At 40.9% G+C, this 22,562-nt stretch overlaps 1 protein-coding gene across 1 annotated transcript in view; it reads left to right on the top strand.

Annotated features, from left to right (window-relative positions):
- Positions 1-22,562, top strand: part of LOC142694207 (uncharacterized) — a 308,282-nt gene that overhangs the window by 94,041 nt on the left and 191,679 nt on the right. Inside the window, 6 exon segments of the mRNA XM_075847611.1 lie at positions 7,526-7,623; positions 7,714-7,792; positions 11,256-11,332; positions 11,506-11,590; positions 11,668-11,728; positions 21,639-22,411. Of these exon segments, the coding sequence (XP_075703726.1) occupies positions 7,526-7,623; positions 7,714-7,792; positions 11,256-11,332; positions 11,506-11,590; positions 11,668-11,728; positions 21,639-22,411 (1,173 nt within the window).

Below are 22,562 nucleotides of genomic sequence, written 5' to 3'. Positions count from 1 at the left end.
CAGCGCCAATTACGTCCGTAATGGACGCGGCGTTCAAGCGCCTGCACATGCCGTTACGGCTGAAATTACGGGGATGTTTTCAGGCTGAAACATCCCCGTAATTTCAGCCGTTACGGACGCCCTCGTGTGAACATACCCTGAAATAGGTACCTTTGCTGCTACTACAAACCAGCATTATTAAATCCAGGGACAAGCCAATTTGCTGACACCTGCTGCACATACTCTCTTTGCCAGGTATGTCATCTCTTACGCTCTCAATTTGCTAACCCGATGATCCATCAAAGTACCTACTGCCAATGGGCCCATAATCGTGGGCGATGCCAAAAGCGTACCTAGAGTCAGTGTAAATGTCGGCCGTCTTACCTTTTGCCTGGTTACAAGCCTCAGCGAGCACCTCCAGCTCCGCTCCTTGAACAGAACAAGGTGAGAGTGGTCTCTGGATGATTTACCTTGTGCACGAGATCGTGACTACCATGTATCCTGTCTTGTACATACTATATATGATGAAGTAGCTCTAGATTACAAATTTACATTGAAAACCCATGTTGCATATAGATATTTCAAAAGGTTGGAGTTCTATTTTTCCACATTCATCTGATAATCCAGAACACTTGTAAATCCCACCCCCATCAGGTCCTGTAAATGCCTGATTAACACCACAAACAAACAAAAATGATATTACTAAAATCTGGCATAAAATTAACAATGTTCAGACAATTTTCACCTCCTTCCCATCTAAATCTGTAAAGCCTCATCTGTGGGTGACGTCACCTCGGCCTCCTGTGCAGATTTACTGGAGGGGGATGGTCTCTTACACAATACCTCATATTGGGGGGAGACTACAGCACAGCATACCCAGTGCCATATTTACCATTCTGGAAGGACCTGAAAACCATCTACACAGAAAAACTCAGTCTGGGTTGCTATCAAAATCTGGGTTACTTTCATACACGTTTTGTAGACCACCTAGAACCAAATTAATTAATTTGAAACAAATTGTTTTCGGGTCGGCCGTGATTTTCGGGTCGGCCGGCCACGGAGTGACAGCCGAGAGCCACCCTCAAATCGCGGGCCGTGCACATGGCCGCGGCCATTATTTTCAATGAGCCCGGACCGCAGAACACGGCCATAATAAGACATTCCCGTTCTTTCTGCGGTGCGGGCTCCTGGGCCATGCACAGACCGTGAAAACCACGGTCGTGTGCATGGCCCCATAGGAATTAATGGGGCCGCAATTCTCACGTGGATTTTCGGGGGAATTGCGGCCGCAAAAGCACGTTTGTGTGCTTGAGGCCTTAGGCAGTACTATAGCATTTGCCTACATGTGTAAATACAAAAATAACAATTGTAATTCTTTATCCAGTAAATCAGAAATATAACTAATATATCTAATAAATATATCTAATATTAATTACTGCAACCCAATAAACTATATGTGGGAGTAGGGAACAAGTGGGGTACATACATTTTCAAGACCCCGTGTCTCTCAATATCTGTATTTTAATTCATTTGAATTAACTTCAAAACATTACAAAGTTAAATCTTATCAGATCATAACACATGACTATGCAGCGTAGCGAAACACGGTCCAGCAGTCCATATTTTGTATCTTTTATGCAGACAAATTTAGCTTGCTGTAATATTTTACTCCCTCTGTGTACTTACGGACAACAGCACATATGTAGAGATAAAACACATTACTTTAAGAACTGATTACATTTATAGCTCTAATTATTTAACCCCATACACAAGACGCTAAAAATTTTACACCGTACTGCTGTTTAAACCAAGAGCATGCAATATAGATCTAAAAATCAATGCTTTATTGTGGCCACTCAGACTTCACACATGTTACATCACCCCCCCCCCCTCCCCCCATCACAATCTACATTAGTCATCATCATCAATTCCTTAAACCCAGCAGTCCGGATTCATTTCTCCGGTCTGTCTATTCACAAACAGTAATTTATTAACATCCACACAGCCTACATTTTTGAACAATAAACGCATCTGATCACATATATCATCCTCCCCACTCAACCATTCACTCTGTGGGTTGTAATCTAGGGCTTTGCTATGTATGTTGGTGATGATTTCTTTAGGGGCCCTGGGTCTGCGCCAATACCAATCTCCACTGTAATTTGTGTAGGTAGTTATACTGCTACACAGATGTGTCATTCATTTAACACACGTTTGTTATTTTACAACGGTATTCAATCCGGCAGTCTAATGATAAACTGCAGCAGACTTATTTGGCTGTTATGCTACAACAAAATCTATATGCCTTATTATCAAATGCGTGCTAGAAATCCGTCTGTACTGATTACTACCTTCTGCCAGTCTAACAATGCATACAACTGGTGGTTTTTAAGGACCCTTACACATAAGGTTACAAGCTAGCAGTTTGCTAGGAACATATAAATTGTTACTCAATCCAACATGTCCCGTGGGCCGCAGATACCGCCTCAGGGGCCGCATGCGGGCCGTGTGCTTGAGACCCCTGGACTAGTATATAACTTTATTTAAATGTATTTAAAGAGGCTCTGTCACCAGATTTTGCAACCCCTATCTGCTATTGCAGCAGATAGGCGCTGCAATGTAGATTACAGTAACGTTTTTATTTTTAAAAAACGAGCATTTTTGGCCAAGTTATGACCATTTTTGTAGTTATGCAAATGAGGCTTGCAAAAGTCCAAGTGGGTGTGTTTAAAAGTACAAGTCCAAGTGGGTGTGTATTATGTGCGTACATCGGGGCGTTTTTAATACTTGTACTAGCTGGGCGCTGTGAAGAGAAGTAACATCCTCTTCTCTTCAGAACGCCCAGCTTGTGACAGTGCAGACCTGTGACGTCACTCACAGGTCCTGCATCGTGACGGCCACATCGGCACCAGAGGCTACAGCTGATTCTGCAGCAGCATCAGCGTTTGCAGGTAAGATCGACTTACCTGCAAACGCTGATGCTGCTGCAGAATCAGCTGTAGCCTCTGGTGCCGATGTGGCCGTCACGATGCAGGACCTGTGAGTGACGTCACAGGTCTGCACTGTCACAAGCTGGGCGTTCTTAAGAGAAGAGGATGTTACTTCTCATCAGAGCGCCCAGCTAGTGAAAGTATTAAAAACGCCCCGATGTACGCACATAATACACACCCACTTGGACTTGTACTTTTAAACACACCCACTTGGACTTTTGCAAGCCTCATTTGCATAACTACAAAAATGGTCATAACTTGGCCAAAAATGCTCGTTTTTTTAAAATAAAAACGTTACTGTAATCTACATTGCAGCGCCTATCTGCTGCAATAGCAGATAGGGGTTGCAAAATCTGGTGACAGAGCCTCTTTAACTTTGTTTTATTAGTCCCCTTAATGATAGTTAGATCGCTTGCGTGATATACCGCAGTATATTGTTATACTGAGGCAGGGCTTCATAGGCGTACAAGGATGGCAGACCTGGGGGCCTTCATCAGGCTGCCATGCCAGCCATTGGCACCCTGCAATCGCATCGCGCCGGGTGGGCAATGGCCCGTCAGAGGGGGGCCGCCCCCGTTTCTAACCACTTAGATCCCGCTCGTTGCACTAAAGTGCCGGCTGTTAGACACTCGTTCTATTGAGCAGACTCAGCCCATGAGCCCGCTCCATACACACCCCCCCCCCCCATACGACCTGCGCCGTATATATACGGTGGATGTCGGAAATGGGTTAATCATTAAATTCAGTTGTTTCCTTCAGTCCTATTCCCACAGGTGTATAAAATCAAGCAAGTCGCAATGCAGTTGCCTGTACTGACATCTGTGATAGAATGGGTCAGTGTATAGAGATCACTGAAACCCAACACGGTCCTGTAATAGGACGTCACCGCTGCAAAAAGTCGCTTCTGGAAATTTCTTCCCTCCTAGATATTCCACCATTAACGGAGTGTGGAATTATTGTAAAGTGGAAGCGTTTAGGATTTACAGCAACTCGGGCACGAAGTGACAGACCACGTAAAGTTACAGAGCGTTCACTTAGTGTTGAGGAGCATAGTGCAGAAAAGTCGCCAGCGCTCTTCTGACTGGATTTCCCGCAATGAAATCCGTTGTGGAAAATCCGCAGTGTATGCGCTGTGTGTGTGTGTGTGTGTGTGTGTGTGTGTGTGTGTTCCTATCCAAAATGCTGCCACAACACCTAGAGAGAGCCTGTGAGTCCTGCTTCCCCCGTCCACACAGAGTGATTGACAGCTTTTCCTTTGTGATCCTGCTCATAAAATCTGAAGGTGTGACAGACGTTCCTGTTGGAGCCGATGCCTGAGCTCCAAACACATGTTCCTTGCTCTACCTCCTTACCGTGAAGCATATGTAAGGAGTGATGCTGGTAGTGGTTTAAATCAGCACTACTTTACACACTTGTGCGTATTTGTGGGGAGGCTTAGGGTATGGTCTCATGTAGCAGCTCATCAAGTTTGTCTCACTTGCATTGGCCAATGGCTAGAAGGTTTTTGTTGGATATTACCTGCACAATAATTCTGCCATTAGCCAGCACATGCGGTCATAAATTCGCCCGCATGTGCCTGCCCTTACGTAGGACAGTACCCCAAGGCTAGTGCTAGACCTAGAATTTTACCGCTCGCTACAAAAATATCGCTGTCTATAGTAATGAATTTGACTACTACTACTACACACACTATTTATTGGACTACAAAAAATCGGTGTGATAAATCGCTGTCCTAAAATCTCTTCAAAATCGCTCCAATCAAGTGATTTGCTAGCAATTTATTTATTTATTTAAATCACTGTCTACTAAGATTTCAGAGCTACTTACTTGACTGGAGCGATTTTTAAAGAGATTTTCAATCTACTCAGAGCATTTTTATGGACAACGATATCACATTTGTAGTGTGAGAAATACTCTTTGTGTAGCCCTAGTCTACTGAATTCCTGTGGACAGTGATTGTTTTTTCCTAGTGAGCAAAAAAAAGTTTAGTTCTAGGCCCAGCCTTATTCATGTGTAGAACAAATCATATTCTGTGACATGTTTCAGAATTGTATTGGGGAGGATGGTCAGTCGTACCAGTATGTTACTGCCAGTCCTCGATCTCCGCCAGTGTGCTAGGCCAGTAGTTCGCAAAGCTAAGATATACACTGATCAGTCAGAACAGTAAAACCACCTGCCTAATATTGTGTAGGTGTCGCCAAAACCGCTTTGACCCATTGAGACGTGGAGACCACAATACCTCTGAAGGTTCCTGTGGTATCTGGCCCAAGTTGTTAGCAGATACTTGAAGTCTTAGGGTATGTTCACACAAGTGCATTACGTCCGTAATTGACGGACGTATTTCGGCCGCAAGTACCGGACCGAACACAGTGCAGGGAGCCGGGCTCCTAGCATCATACTTATATACGACGCTAGGAGTCCCTGCCTCGCTGCAGGACAACTGTCCCGTACTGAAAACATGATTACAGTACGGGACAGTTGTCCTGCAGCGAGGCAGGGACTCCTAGCGTCGTACATAAGTATGATGCTAGGAGCCCGGCTCCCTGCACTGTATTCGGTCCGGTACTTGTGGCCGAAATACGTCCGTCAATTACGGACATAAAGCCCCCGTGTGCACATACCCTTATAAGTTATGAGGTGGGTCTTCTATGGATCTGAGTCTTCTCCAGCACATCCCACAGATGATCGATCAGATTAGGGTCTGGGGAGTTTGGAGGCCAAGTCAACACCTCATGTTCCGAAGACCGTTTCTGAACAACTTTTGCACTGTGGCGGGGTACATTATCCTGCTGAAAGAAGCCACGGTTATTGGAGAATACTGTTGCCATGAAGGGGTGTACTTGTCTGACACGTACCACCTATCTAAACATTGTTACAAATAACATCCACATAAATACCAGGACCCAATGTTTTCCAGCAGAACATTGCCCAGAGCATCACACTGCCTCCGCCGGCTTGTCGTCTTCTCATAGTGCATTCTGCTGCCAGCTCTTCCCTTGTAAGCAACAGACATGCACCAGGCTGTTCAGATGATGTAAAAGTAATGCGTGATTCATTAGACCAGGCGGCCTTCTTCCAATTCTCCATGGTTCAGTTCTGATACTTGCGTGCCTATTGTATGCTCATTTTTCAGTGCACAGGGGTCAGTATTGGAACTCTGTCTGGTCTATGAAGCCACATATGCAATAAGCTGCAATACTCTGTATCTCTGTAAAACCGCAGATAAATTAGGGTAATTCTGCAGGGAAAATTTGCACTCAATATTGCATTTTTTGATGCAGACCATACATTTTGATGAAACTAGTGCGGATTATCGGCTGCGGATATTGTGTGTGGTGTTTTTTGGGTTTTTTTTGTGTTTTTTATAAAATTGTCAGACAAAATTCTGAAACGTAAATGCAACATAACTTAACATGCTGCAGATTTTAAAATCCGCATCACAGTTTAACTAAACAAAATGATGCAACGTCTATATGAGATTACCTGAAATCTTATTTATTTATCTGGTACTGTATTACGCTGAGGATTTGCTTCAGGGAGATCTGCGTAGCAAATCTGCACGTAATATGCTTCATGTGCATGTAGCCTCCCTGATGGTGCTGTTATGGGTTAACGGAAAACCAATTACTAGTAAATATAATTAAAGATATAAAATTTTATTTTTCCCATAACAGCACCAGGGAAAAAACTTGGGTTATATAAACGTAGAGCTTTTTCCAACACTTCAGTGGTTTTCCATTCCTTGTGGAGAGGAAACTTGGAGTAGATGCTTTCCATACTACAGGTACTTTAAAAAATTGGGCTTGTTCACCTTGGAGATGATCTTATTAACATGTATAAGTATATGTGTGGTCAATACAAAGAACTGGCACATACTCTGTTCTTTACAAAGTACCAGGGGACATTCATTGCTTGTGGAAGAAAGAAGTTTCAAACATCAATATAGGAAAAGGTTCTTTACAGTTAGAGTAGTCAAACTATGGAACACCCCCTATCCCAAGAGGTAGTAATGGTAGTAATTTCCTGACGAATGGCATTGATGGTTATAACTAATCTAGCAATAAAAGACGTGTAATTGATTGAGAAAGGTTGAGCTTGATGGATCGGTGTCCTTTTTCAAACGACGTAACTTTAACAAAAGATGACGGGCTTCACTGTAGCTTCCTTCTCTTAAATTTTAGATTTCCCTAACTAGCAGAGGTGCAATCGTTCCAGGGCAAAGCCCTGGCACATTTTTCGATTGACAGGGCCCTCTTAAAAGTGGCCCCACTGTACCCTTCAGCTTTCAACTATGCGCATTCTCAGGATAAGGATATATTTGAATACTGTGATGGAGTCCGGAGCCGTCAGTGCCCCGCCATTCCCTCTGGTAGGCCGCATTAGGACTGTTGCTTATAAGACGCTGGGACCTTAGCACAAGTGGTGAGCACCACAACATTGCAACTTAGCCCCTGATAAATAAACATAGAATTGGAAATGTTGAGAGAAGTGCCTGATATATAGACAGACATACAGTAGTAATGTATTTAGTCACTGTGTGTTTGTGTCTCCCACAGATAGATCCAGTTGGAGAAATTCACCAGAGAGATGTCCCAGTCCTCTGTATTCCCAGGACTGTCCAGAGGAAAATCACAATGTCCCAGAGAATCATCAGGTAGATGGTGCTAAAGTCTCACCAAAATAATACCATAAAGTAGTTGAATTCAAGTTCATTATAGATAATTTTTTTCTCTTGTCTGTTTAGGGTGAATATCTGATTAATATTAAGGGTGAAGTTATAGATGAAGCAGAAGAGGAGACAGACTTAAGGGCTGATCAGCAATGTAAGGAGCGGGAGACTTTCATTGCTTCTGAAACAAAAGCCCTGTTTTAAAGAGGCTCTGTCACCACATTATAAGCGCCCTATCTCCTATATAAGAAGATCGGCGCTATAATGTAGGTGACAGTAATGCTTTTTATTTAGAAAAACGATCTATTTAAACCACTTTATGAGCGATTTTTAGCTTTATGCTAATGAGTTTCTTAATGCCCAAGTGGACGTGTTTTTACTTTAGACCAAGTGGGCGTTGTACAGAGGAGTGTATGACGCTGACCAATCAGCTTCATACACTTTTTTCCATTAATTTACAATGCACTAGTGATATAGTTACATCGTTATGTGTGCAGCTACATACACAAACACTAACATTACTGTAGTGTCCTGATACTGAATATACATCACAACCAGCCTGGACGTGATGTTTATTCAGAATCCTGACACTTCTGAATCTTTTCTGTGAGATTCCAGCAAGGCAAACGTAATCTCACAAGATTACAATAACCTGTCATTTCAAACGAGATTACGTTTGCCATGCTGGAATCTCACAGAAAAGATTCAGAAGTGTCAGGATTCTGAACAAATATCACGTCCAGGCTGGTAGTGATGTATATTCATTATCAGGACACTGCAGTAATGTTAGTGTTTGTGTATGTGGCTGCACATAGCGATATAACTATATCGCTAGTGCAGTGTAAATGAATGGAGAAAAGTGCATGACGCTGATTGGTCAGCGTCATACACTCCTCTGTACAATGCCCACTTGGTCTAAAGTAAAACACGCCCACTTGGGCATTAAGAAACTCATTAGCATAAAGCTAAAAATCGCTCATAAAGTGGTTTAAAATCGCTCGCTTTTCTAAATATAAAGCATTACTGTCACCTACATTACAGCGCCCATCTCCTTATATAGGAGATAGGGCACTTATAATGTGGTGACAGAGCCTCTTTAAGGGTCAACTACATATTCCTACCATCATCTGATCATCATATGCAAACAATTTTTCCTTGAGGACCATATCGGCAGCACCAATGAGGATTTTATCCTCCGTATTAATTAACTAATTATATAATTAGGCACCCTACATAGGATAGCCATATTGTATTTTTTCTCTACTGTCTTCCTTGGAAGGTCAGACAGTGAAGATTGAGGATATGTTGGGAAGTTTTTTTTCTTCTTTCTTTTCCTTGTTCTGCGTTTTGTTTCCATCTCGTGTACACCTGGGTCCAGGTGTATGTGGGTTGGCTTTTTCTGACCCCGTGGATCGGCGTATTGATAGTGCTTTCCGATGAGGGTACCTTTCTGCTTCAGCCCAAACCAAGGTTGCCCTATCCTCATCAGTCGTTGCTAAAAACCAGTCATAGCTACTCCAGATGGAGAAGGACATAGACAATGGGGTGCCTAGAGAAGATATACCTAAATCTTTTAGCATCTGATTTATTTATTTATTTTGGCGTTCTGCAGCAATCCAGCAAGTGAGATTTGCATCTCGTAATATTGCTTTCTCCTCTCCTAGGAGAAGAGCTCTGTGGATTGAACAATGGGGGTGGATGCTCACTCAAAGAATTCTTTGTGCCATGTAGCATCAGCCTAATAGGCTTTTTGGGCCAGAGTTAGACTCCGAGATGGAGAACCTGTCGAACAAAAGGGGGATATCCCTTCCACAGATGTAAGTTTAAGTGGAGGTCTAGGTTTTGTTGCTCACCGAGAAACTTTGGATCAAGTAAACGGGTAAGAGGAGGTAATTCATCTTTCGGTGTCGAGAGATCAGGCTACAGATGTTTCTGGAGTTCGGGGTAGGGGCAACCAGTCTTCTAGGAAAAAGCTGAATTTCTGACAACAAGAAAATTCCTGTGGGAGGGAGACTATCCTATGTCTACCCCCAATGGTTGTCATCCATAAAAGATCTTTGGGTTCTGAACACCATAAATTGCGGCTACTGAATAGAATTCTCCTCCAGACAGGTATTTCTCCTCCCCAGAATTCTCCCACGAAAAACAAGTCCTCCTACGAAGGTCAATTTAGGACTCCCATAGATATGAGGGTTATAGAAGAAATGTCAACCCCTGACATAGGGAGTGGTGTTTTCTCATGGGTGTTTCTTGTGTCCAAGACAGAGAACCGTTCGATAACCTTAATCGACTTGCGGTCCCTAAACGTGTATCCACAAGAAGAATGGAGATAGTTCGGTCTGCGCACTTCTAGACAAGGGAGATTTCTTTGCCACCATAGGCTCAAAGGATGTGTATTTGTACATCCCCATCCATCTAGACCACAGAAGATTTCTGCATATTGCTGTGTGGATAAAAGGAGAGCTGCATCTTCTCCAATTCACCTTGCTCCAATTCAAAATTATATCGGCCCCACACACCTTCATAAAGAGTGTTGTCGCAGACCGATTGAATCGCGATCTTCCTTTACTGGTTTGAGAAGAAGGGATCATGATTGTTCCCTACCTAAACGACTGGCTTGTGAAGGCCAGATCTGCAGAGGTTTTTAAGGCACGTCTGCACACAATATTTAACTACATTGGGTCTGTATTGGCAGAAATGGGATCTTTCTCTTGTCCTTGACGAGCTTTATACCACCTTTTAAACCCTTGCAGGAGATTGACCTGAAACATCTAGATATCAAGGTCTGTTTCCTGGTGGATAAAATGTCACTGAAACGTGTTAGTGAAATACAGGCATTGGACGCTGCTGACCCTTATCCATTTTAATCCCAAAGGTGCTTTCATTGCAGAATATTAACCAGCAGATTGAACTGCCTGTCTTCTATCCAAATCCCTCCTCAGAGGAAGAGAATAAACTCCATTCCTTGTATGTTGATAGGGCTTTGGAAGTCTGTGAATCGCACAGAAGTGAATAGGAGGTCGGATTATCTTTTCTTCTCCTTCCATGACAGAAGTAGAAGCCAGAAGGTCTCTAGAGTAACTGTGACCAGATGTCTATGGGAAGAGATTACCATCTGCTATAGCCAAGCAGGTCTTCAGGCCCCACGACCTATTAGAGTCCATTGCACTCGGGCAGTTGCCACGTCTCGGGCCAAAAGAAATCATGTTCCAATTGACCAAATCTGCAGGACACCTCATACTTTTATAAATCATTACAGACTAGACATCCGAAGAGCTGGGGAAGCAGCCTTTGGTCGAGTGGTGTTAAAATCTGTGTTTAATAGTAACCCACCCAAAGTTGATTATTTGCTAAATTCCCATTCCCAGCACTGCTGTTCTGCCTAATAAAGGTTGTAATGTTTTTGTTCAGCAATTTTTGAGTTTTTTCATTGCTTGATAGTACACAATGTGGCTAATGGATATCCTATATAGGGTGCCTAATTAAATAGTTAATTGATACTGTCTGTCCTATTTTCCAAGCAGGATAAATTCCCCATTTGTCCTGCTTGGACTAAAGGAATGGGAATTTACAGTTAGTAGAAATGACACTTTTCTGTCGCTGTGTGTTTCCTACAGATGGATATAGATGTCCCAGTCTTCTGTATTCCGTGGATTGTCCAGAGGAAAATCACAATGTCCCAGAGAATCATCAGGTAGATCTATATAGGGGGTGTGGAGCTTTTTGGCCCTGCGGTCTTAGATGTGGTCATAGATTTTGGTGGTTTCTTATGTTGATCTGTTAGATTCTTCACACTCTCTGATGTATTGTACTGAATTGTTAGATCTTCCCCCTGATTTCACATATATATCTGATATTAAATTCGAGGTTGAATCGGAAGAAGAGTGGATGAGAGGCGATCAACAGTGTATGAGTGACGTGGAGGAGGAAATTCCAGGAGGTGTTACCACAGGTCCGTAATAATGAATTTACAAAGTGAATACCGAGGTTTCTTAATGTTTCTTAATGTTTCTTAATGTTTCTCCTTAGTTCTACGTTACAGTAATACTTCTGCACTATGTATAACCCATTGCCTGGACCTGAGGGAGCTGTGACTGCACATAGAAGTTCTCTACAAGGTGTTCTATGAATCCAGTCATGCATTAGGCTTAACATCAGTTTTTTGGGGGCACCAGCTGCAATTCATACCTGAACAAATGTCAGAACTGAGAGAACTCCATTTAACCTTCATCCAGACATCCTCCATTTACTGCTTTATAAGAGGAGTGTGTTGGCTGTAAGTTACAGTCGACACTTCAGTGCAACGAGCAGGATCCTGCTTGTTTAACCCATTAGAGGCCATGGTCAATAGCGACTGCGGCATCTTATCTGTTAGAAATAGTGGGCTGATGCCCCATTTCCCCCCACTCCACATAATCGCTGGGTTTTGATGGTTAATGTAGGCCCCCAGATCTGCCATCTTTGTGCTCCTATTAAACCCTGCCAGAAGTACAGCTTAACGATATTCTGCAATACATTAGTATTGCAGTATATCGTTGAAGCAATTTAAGTCCCCTAGGGCAGGGCTTCTGTTGACACAATCCTGGCCAAAATATGTTAGACTGAAGTTTTAGATGGGTGTGTCAACAGACACTTGTCAATAAACATATCCAAATCCCTTAGTTATATCGATATATCGGAGAGAAGTAAGACCGAGACTGCTTTGTAAACCCAAATATCCTCCTCTGCTTTATTGACAAAATGTAATTACAATAATATCTTTCAAAAGGGGATTAGGCTTGAGCACAGCCAATCATTTACAATGGCATGTTGGCTCTGCTTCAGCCAATCGCGTACAACGGGGAGTTGGTCGTGCTGAGCCAATCACGAGCAAGAAAGGCTCCTTACATGTAAGGGTATGTTCACACTACCTCTTTTCAGACGTAATGGAGGCGTGTTACGCCTCGAATTACGCCTGAAAAGACAACTCCAATACGTCGGCAAACATCTGCCCATTGCCTGCAAAGGGTCTTCCGATGTTCTGTGCAGACGAGCTGTCATTTTACGCGTCGCTGTCAAAATACGGCGCGTAAAATGACGGCTCATCACAAGAAGTGCAGGACACTTCTTGGGACGTTTTTGGAGCCGTTTTCTCATAGACTCTATTGAAAACAGCTCCAAAAACGGCCGTAAAAAACGCAGTGAAAAACGCGAGTTGCTCAAAAAACGTCTGAAAATCAGGAGCTGTTTTCCCTTGAAAACAGCTCCGTATTTTCAGACGTATTTTGTTAATCGTGTGAACATACCCTTAGACGAAAATTTCCCATAACATGCAACGTCACCACGACTGATGGGCCATAATGATGCCACAGCTGCAATATCACCAGCCTATTCCTCGTAACAAAAATGGTAAACAAACTGTGTTTCCAGACGGTATGAGGCGTCCGGCTCGTTTCTCATAATAAAAAAAACTGGTAAATATTTCGCTATGTTCTCCATAACAAGGAATACTAAGAAACAAAAACCTATAATTGTTCAGACAATCCCAGCATGAGCTTACTTATTTTAACCCCTTAATGACTGGGCCTGAAAAGGCCTTAATGACCTGCTCAATTTTTCTGTTTTTGCCTCTGCATTTCAGCAGGCATAACTTTTTACATTTTTTAGTGACATGGCTGTATGAGGTCTTGTTTTATGCGGGAGAAGTAGTATTTTTCATTTTGTCACGCAGTTTGGGGATAGGAAAAAAATTATTTTTACCACATGAATATAGGAAAAAGCGTTTCTCGGCAGCGCTTTTTTTTTTTTTTTTTTACGGGTTATTACGGTCGTGTAGATACCTAATATGTGTAGGTTTTTTGTTTTTATTAAATATATTTTATGCAAAATAATGTTTTGTTTTTTTTTTAAACCCGTTAAGGGATAACTTTACTTACAACTTTATTTTTTACTTATAATGTGTTAGCATACTCCTGTTTGCTAGTTCATTATACTGTGTCACTTTGATACAGGCTGCTGTTAGGGCAGCACATAGTGTGCCCTAACAACAGGCAAAGTGAACAGACAGCCCTGGAGTCCTCTCTAGGTACCCAGGGCTGACTGCAGAGGGATTCCCCGGTCTTTAATCACGTCATCGGGTTTCCAGTGACTAGATCAAAAAGAGGGGTTCCCTTTGATCATGCCTCAGTCACGGACCGCAGCGATCAAAGGGTTAAACAGCTGGGGTTGGAATGTTTTCCGACCCCGGCTGTATTTAGTAGGCTGCTCGAAGATCAGGAGCTGTAAGTTCACACTTATATTTATCAAATGAGTTGCAAAATGACTAGAAAATATAGTCAAGATATTGACGAGGTTATAAATAATGATTTTTATTTGAAATGATAATTTTCTCCTTCAAACTTTGCTTTCGGCAAAGAATGCTCCATTTGCAGCAATTACAGCATTGCAGACCTTTGGCATTCTAGCTGTTAATTTGCTGAGGCAATCGGGAGAAATTTCACCCCATGCTTCCAGAAGCCCCTCACACAAGTTGGATTGGCTTGATGGGCACTTCTTGCGTACCATACAGTCAAGCTGCTCCCACAACAGCTCTATGGGGTTGAGATCTGGTGACTGCGCTGGCCACTCCATTACAGATAGAATACCAGCTGCCTGCTTCTTCCCTAAATAGTTCTTGCATAATTTGGAGGTGTGCTTTGGGTCATTGTCCTGTTGTAGGATGAAATTGGCTCCAATCAAGCGCTGTCCACAGGGTATGGCATGGCGTTGCAAAATGGAGTGATAGCCTTCCTTATTCAAAATCCCTTTTACCTTGTACAAATCTCCCACTTGACCAGCACCAAAGCAACCCCAGATCATCACATTACCTCCACCATTCTTGACAGATGGCGTCAGGCACTCTTTCAGCATCTTTTCAGTTGTTCTGCTTCTCAAATGTTCTTCTGTGTGAGCCAAACACCTCAAACTTCGATTCGTCTGTCCATAACACTTTTTTCCAATCTTCCTCTGTCCAATGTCTGTGTACTTTAGCCCATATTAATCTTTTCCTTTTATTAGCCAGTCTCATATATGGCTTTTTCTTTGCCACTCTGCCCTGAAGGCCAGCATCCCGAAGTCGACTCTTCACTGTAGACGTTAACACTGGCGTTTGGGTACTATTTAATGAAGCTGCCAGTTGAGGACCTGTGAGGCGTCTATTTCTCAAACTAGAGACTCTAATGTACTTGTCTTGTTGCTCAGTTGTGCAGCGTGGCCTCCCACTTCTCTTTCTACTCTGGTTAGAGCCTGTTTGTGCTGTCCTCTGAAGGGAGTAGTACACACCGTTGTAGGAAATGTTCAGTTTCTTGGCAATTTCTGGCACGGAATAACCTTCATTTCTAAGATCAAGAATAGACTGTCGAGTTTCACATGAAAGCTCTCTTTTTCTAGCCATTTGGAGAATTTAATCGAACCCACAAATGTAATGCTCCAGATTCTCAACTAGCTCAAAGGAAGGTCAGTTTTATAGCTCCTCTAAACAGCAAAACTGTTTACAGCTGTGCTAACATAATTGCACAAGGGTTTTCAAGTGTTTTCTAATCATCCATTAGCCTTCTAACACAGTTGGCAAACACAATGTACCATTAGAACACTGGAGTGATGGTTGCTGGAAATGGGCCTCTATACACTTATGTAGATATTGCATTAAAAACCAGACGTTTGCAGCTAGAATAGTCATTTAGCACATTAACAATGTATAGAGTGTATTTCTGATTAATTTAATGTTCTCTTCATTGGAAAAAACTGTGCTTTTCTTTCAAAAAGGAAATTTCTAAGTGACCCTAAACTTTTGAACGGTAGTGTGTGTGTGTGTGTATATATATATATATAAAAGCAAAATATAGGAGCTGCACCGTAGCATGCAGTGAGGGTGCTATCCTCAGGGGAGACTTGACATGAAACCCCAAATACGCACAATCGCAATCCAGAGGAAAAGAGGCAGCACTCCAATATTATAAAGATCCAAAATTTTATTCACCCAACATAGAGGCAACGTTTCACCTTCCCATTGAAGGCATTTTCAAGCTTGAAAATGCCTTCAATGGGAAGGTGAAACGTTGCCTCTATGTTGGGTGAATAAAATTTAGGATCTTTATAATATTGGAGTGCTGCCTCTTTTCCTCTGGATTGCGACTTATATATATATATATATATATATATATATATATATATATATAGCACATTACATAATTGCAAAACTAGCACAAATTCAGCTTGGTGCAGAGTTAATTTGCAAATTCAGGTTATCCCCTGCCATATAAGTTTGTGCAGGGTAAAACTACAGCATCCAGTATGGCCTGAACTTTAGTAAGGATATGCTGTACAATATGCCCCTAAATATAATAGCCCTATACACTGCGCCCCTGAATAAAATTGTGTCAAACACTGTAAGGTAAAGCACCACACACACGGTGCCCCCTGTAGATCGTGCCATTCACAATGCCTCCTGTAGAAAATGCCCCCTATAGATAGTGCCACTCACAATAAAAAGTAAAAAACAAAAAACAAACGTTATATACTCACATGCCCCCGTTCCTGCGTCGTCCTCCAGCGACACAGGCCTGGTCGCTTCTGACCAGGCCTGCATCCGTAGAACAGTTTGGTATTACCATAATCGTATTGACCCGTAGAAGTTACCATATCATTTTTACCACATGGTGAATGCCATAAAAACAAAACCCAAAAAAGTGTGGAGGGAACACCGTTTTGATATGAAAAACTATAACTCGTCCCGCAAAAAACAAGCCCTCATATGGCTATATCGAAGGAAAAAATATTTTATTTAGTAATGGCTTTTGAAAGGTGGGGAGAAAATAGCAAAAATTAAAAATGTTCTGCAGAGTAAAGGGGTTAACCACTTAACCCCTTCAGGACCCAGCCTGTTTTGGCCTTCAGGACACAGCCGATTTTTTTCAAATCTGTTGTGTTACTTTATGTGGTAATAACATTGGAATGCTTTTACCTATCCAAGCGATTTTTGAGATTGTTTTCTTGTGACATGTAAATTTGCTCGATAATTTTGGAATTAAAGCCAAGTAGAGGTGAAATGTACAAATTTTTTTTTTTTTTGCCAAAATTAATTTCTAATACATTTTTTTTGTAACACAGAAGGTTTTACCAGAGAAATGCAACTCAATATTTATTGCCCAGATTCCGCAGTTTTTAGAAATATCCCACATATGGCCCTAGTGTGGTAATGGACTGAAACACCGGCCACAGAAGCAAAGGAGCACCCAGTGGATTTTGGGCCACTCGTCAGGTTTGAAGAGGTCTTGTGTTACCAAAACAGTAGAAACACCCCAAAAGTTTCCCCATTTTGGAAACTACACCCCTCAAAGAATTTATCTAGTGGTATAGTTTGCATTTTGACTACACAGGTTTTTCGTTAAATTTATTAGAATTAGTCTGTAAAAATGAAAATCGACACTTTTTCTGAAAAAACATAGAAATTTTAATATTTACAAGGAATAATAAAGAAAATGCACCCCGACATTTGTAAAGCAATGTCTCCCGATTACGGCAATATCCCATATGTGGTAATAAACTGCTGATTGTACCCATGGCAGCGCTCAAAAGGGAAGGGGCGCAATTTGTATTTTGGAGCACGGATTTTGCTGGATTGTTTTTCAGTGCCATGCCGCGTTTGTAACGTCCTGGAGGGACCAAAACAGTGGAAACCCCCCAAGTTACCCCATTTTGGAAAGACCTCTCAAGGAATTTTCTAGCGGTATAGTGAGCATTTAGGCCCCACGGGTCTTTTGCAGAATTTGTTAGAATTAGGCCGTGAAAATTAATATCACAATTTTTTTCCACTAAAATGTTGCATTTTCTAATTTTCACAAGAGATAAAGGAGAAAAAAAACAACCAATTTTTGTAAAGCAATTTCTCCCGAGTACGGAAATACCCCACATGTGGTCAAAAGTTTTTTTTCATTAGAAATGAGTTAACCCTTTCAGGACTGATCCATTTTTTGCTTATTTTCGTTTTTCACTCCCCGCCTTCCAAGTTTTTTACGGTGTTCACCGTGCAAGTTAAGTAATGGTATATTGTAATAGTTCGGCCTGTTACGGACGTAGCGATACCAATTTTGTTAATTTTTTTACATTACTTTAGATGAAAAATTGGAAAAGGTTTTTTTTTAAACTTGAAACTTTTTTATGTTTTTATCACTACTAATAACTTTAATTCTTCTACATATTTTATTAGTCCCCTTAGGGGACTTGATCATTGGATCGCTGGTACAATATACTGCAATACTAATTTATTGCAGCATATTGTTATTTTTACAGGCTTCTGTTACCGCACGATCGCTGTTCCTGTTTGTTAGTCCTGGGTGTCAGCTGTAATACACAGCTGACACCCGCAGCATATGGAGCAGGCTCAGCATGTGAGCCCAATCCATACATCAACCCCCGCACCATGACGTGCTATTAAGTCATAGTGCGCAAAGGAGTCAATGCACAGCGGATGGTGTGAATATTGCAATTTTCCACTGATATACCATTTTAGTGCATAATATGTTATGCCCAGTTTGTGCCACTGAAGACAAATACCTCATAAATCGTTAAGCGGGTTCTCTCGGGTATGGTGATGCCATATATGAGGGCGCAAACTGCTGTTTGGGCACGTTCCAGGGCTCAGAAGGGATGGACGCCATTTTGCTTTTGGAGCGCAGATTTTGCTGGGTAGCAGTTCTGTTTGGGGTTTTGCTGGTATTTCAGTTTATAATGTGGGGGCGTATGTAATCTGTGCGGAGAACATCAGGGCATAATAAGAGGGTATAATAATGTGGTAAATAAATAATTATTCATAGATGTGTGGCCGGTGTCGCACTGATAAATGGCGCCCGATCTTATCCGATTTTGGAACACTCTGCACATTTTGCATCGCCATATTCTGAGAGCCAGACCTTTTTTATTTTTTCACCACCGGAGCCGTGTGAGGGCTTATTTGTTGCGGGACAATCTGTAGTTTTCATTGGTACCATTTTGGGGTACATTTGTTTTTTGTTTTTTTTTGATCACTCTATATTCAAGTTTTTTGTAAGCCGGGTGACCATAAACAAAGCAATTCTGACAATGTTTTTTTAGTTTATTTTTTGCAGCATTCACCGTGTGCTATAAATGACAATTTTACTTTATTCTGCGGGTCGATACGATTACGGCGATACCATATGTATATAGGTTTTTTAATGTTTTGCAGCGTTTGCGCAATAAAATCACTTTTTTATAAAATAATTCATTTTTTGTGTCACCATATTCTGAGAGCCATAACTTTTTTATTTTTCAGTCAAAAAAGCTGTGTAAGGGCTTGTTTTTTGCGGGACGGTTTGTAGTTTTTATTGGTACTATTTTCGGTTACATGCGACTTTTTGATCACTTTTTAGTCTCTATTTTAGGAAGGGTGGTGACCAAAAAATAGTGATTCTGGTGTAGTATTCTATTGATTTTCTTTTTTGGGGTGTTCATCGTGCAGGAAAAATAACATTATTCTTTTATAGTTGGTGTCGTTACGAACGCGGTGATACCAAATATGTGTACTTTCTTTAACGTGTTTAATTTTTTTTCCTATAATAAAAGACTTATTATAGGAAAAAAAGTAGTGTTTGTTAATATAACGTATAACTTTTATTTTTACACATTTTTTTTAAAACATTTGTATTACTTTTTTTTTACTTTTTCACTTGTCCCACTAGGGGACATTTAGACTTGCAGCTTTGATCGCTGCCAGAGTACATTACACTACCTACGTAATGTTTTCTAGCTGTCATTGTGATGTGACAGTCACACTGACAGGAAGCCTCGGAGGGTTAATTGCTGAAATCAGCAGCGATGGTCCGCTGACCGGCAAGACTGGAGTGTCAGCTGTCGGGGACAGCTGACTTCCCGGTTCCCGGACACTGTCCGTTAGGACAGTGTGCGCCGGGAACTACTCCGCAACTGTACGTCCTGATGTGGGAAGCAAGCCCTCTGCAGGACGTACAGTTGCGGAGCAGCGCGTGAAGAGGTTAAACACCACAGTCAATGCTGATAGGGTGCTCCTATTGACACTGCCAGCGTGGTTTTTATGCACACTGCTGGGGGTTTTTTTCCTATCATTTTTCTGCCCAAAAAAAGCAACAGCCAGATGTTACATGAAAGTCCTATAGTGATCTATAAAACTAACTACAAAAAAATGTGTTTTTCTTGCGTTTTTATTTCCATGGCTTATTTTTTTATTTTATTTTTTAAACACATATTGCGCTGGGTATGGCATTTTTTTTCTGCCATTCTCCCACAAGTTTCTCAATAGGACATTAAAAATGCCAGAAGAAAACAAGAAAATGAAGGAGGCCTAAGGGTACAGATTTGTTGCAGATATTTTTGTGACCGTCTCATTCATACGAAATGAGGTTTGTAGAAATCCATGCACAGAAATTCACATGAATTTAACAAATCTGCCACATGTGAATTTATCCTAAATATCAGCGTGTCATTGTGCAGGAACTTTATACCACCAATGACCTACATTTGTGTCATTTTGCAGGAAATGGTAAAGCACCATTTTGGGATAGTCAACATAAATAAATAAAAAGAAACACAAATTTTGGTGATTTTCTTTGTAGTTTATTTTGTTCTACTATTACAAATCCCCCTAATCACTGGCTAGATTATACAGAGAGGAATAATATGTTCTGAAAGCTTCAGCAATATCAGATGTGGATGTGACATTTGTAGTTTTAATCTGAGATATGAAGGATTTAGCAGCCTGTTTTTTAAGTAGGGACGTCATTAATTTACTGCCTTTATTCCCATGCACATAAAAACGCTGACGGCAGCGCATGTAGGTTTTGGCCGAGCGAATATTAAGTACATCTTTTAATTTATTCCGCAAAGTGAGAGGTTCCCCTTGTGTCTCATGAGCCATAGTGGCCTTATGTGTTTTTTCCAACACAGAAATCTGCTTCAGGAGGGAAGAGATCTCTCCCATTCTCAATTTATTCAGACGTGATCCCAAGGCAATAAGCTCACCTCTTATCACCACCTTATGCGCCTCCCAAACATACGGAAAAGACACATCAGGCGTTTTAAACGGACAGGCAGTAATACACTGCAATACAAAACTATTGCAGTGTATTATAATAGCGATCGAAGAATCGCATATTAAAGTCCCCTAATGGGACTAGTAAAAAAAAAGTTTAATAAAGTTAATTTAAAAAAAATGAAAAACCCACCTTTTCCCCTTACAAAATGCTTTACTATTAAAAAAATAAAGTTAAAAAGTTACGCATATTTAGTATCGCCGCGTCCGTAACGAACCCGACTATAAATCTATTACATTATTTAACCCGCACGGTGAACGCCGTAAAAAATTTAATAAAAAACTATGGAAAATTTGTTGTTTTCTGTGAATCCTGACTTAAAAAAAATGTGATAAAAAGTGATCAAAAAGTCGCATCTATTCCAAAATGATACTAATAAAAACCACAAGTCTTCCCGCAAAAAAAAGCCCTCATACAACTGCATCGGCGGAACAATAAAAAAACTTATGGCTCTTCAAATATGGGGACACAAACAAATAATTTTGAAAATAAAGCATTTTTACTGTGTAAAAGTAGTAAAAAATACAAAAACTATACAAATTTGGTATCGTTGCAATCGTAACAACCCGCTGAATAAAGTTGTGTTATTTATATCACACGGTAAACGGCGTAGATTTAAGACGCAAAAAAGAGTGGCGAAATTTCAGGTTTTTTACTATTTCCCCCCCCAAATAAAAGTTAATAAAAGTTAATCAATAAATAATATGTACCTCAAAATGGTGCTATTAAAACATACAACTTGTCCCGCAAAAAACAAGACCTTATACAGCTATGTCGACGCAAAAATAAAAAAGGTATAGCTCTTGGAATGCGATGATGGAAAAACTTAAAAAATAGCCTGGTCATTAAGGTCTAAAATAGGCTGGTCATTAAGGGGTTAATCCTAACTGAAAATTCCAGTGAGAACTCTGAGGGAGATATCATGCAGCGGTCTTCAGAAGAAAAGCTAACTTCCCTTAATGTAAATCCTGGACTTCACAGTACAGATCTATCATATAATTCCCCTAATAATGAGGAACCTTCTCCTGACCAATCACAGATTGCTACTACAAGTACAACTCAGAATGGGGGGAAAAAATTCCAATGTAGTAAACCGTTCACAAAAAGTTCAGATGTTTTTACACAGAGGAAAATTCACACACTGAAGAAGCCATATTCCTATTCAGCATGTGGGAAATGTTTCAGAGATAAATCAAATCTTATACATGAGCGAATTCACACAGGAGAGAAGCCATATTCATGTTCTTTGTGTGGGAAATGTTTTGCACACAAATCTAATCTTGTCATACATCAGAGAAGTCACACAGAGAAGCCATATTCATGTTCACTCTGTGGGAAGTTCTTTACAGACAAAAATTATATTATACATGAGAGAATTCACACAGGGGAGAAGCCATTTTCGTGTTCGGAATGTGGGAAAAGTTTTACAGATAAATCAAGTCTTGTTAGACACCAGAGAATTCACACAGGAGAGGAACCATATTCATGTTCACTATGTGGGAAATGCTTTAGAAATAAATCAAATCTTGTTAGACATGAGAGAAGTCACACAGGGGAGAAGCCATATTTATGTTCAAGATGTGGGAAATGTTTTACAAATAAATCAGATCTTGTTGTACATGAGAGAAGTCACACAGGAGAGAAGCCATATTCATGTTTAGAATGTGGGAAATGTTTTATTACTAAAGCCAGACTTGGGGATCATCAGAGAAGTCACACAGGCAACAAAACGTTTTGATGTTTTATGTGGAAAATATTTTACAAGGAAATACAATTTTGAAACTTACTAGAGAGTTCATATTCTTGTTTGAAATGGGGAAAAAG

This window comes from Rhinoderma darwinii, chromosome 1, assembly GCF_050947455.1.
Source record: "Rhinoderma darwinii isolate aRhiDar2 chromosome 1, aRhiDar2.hap1, whole genome shotgun sequence".
In the NCBI taxonomy this organism is placed as follows: Eukaryota; Metazoa; Chordata; class Amphibia; order Anura; family Rhinodermatidae; genus Rhinoderma; species Rhinoderma darwinii.
This window is presented reverse-complemented; position numbering and strand designations above follow the sequence as displayed.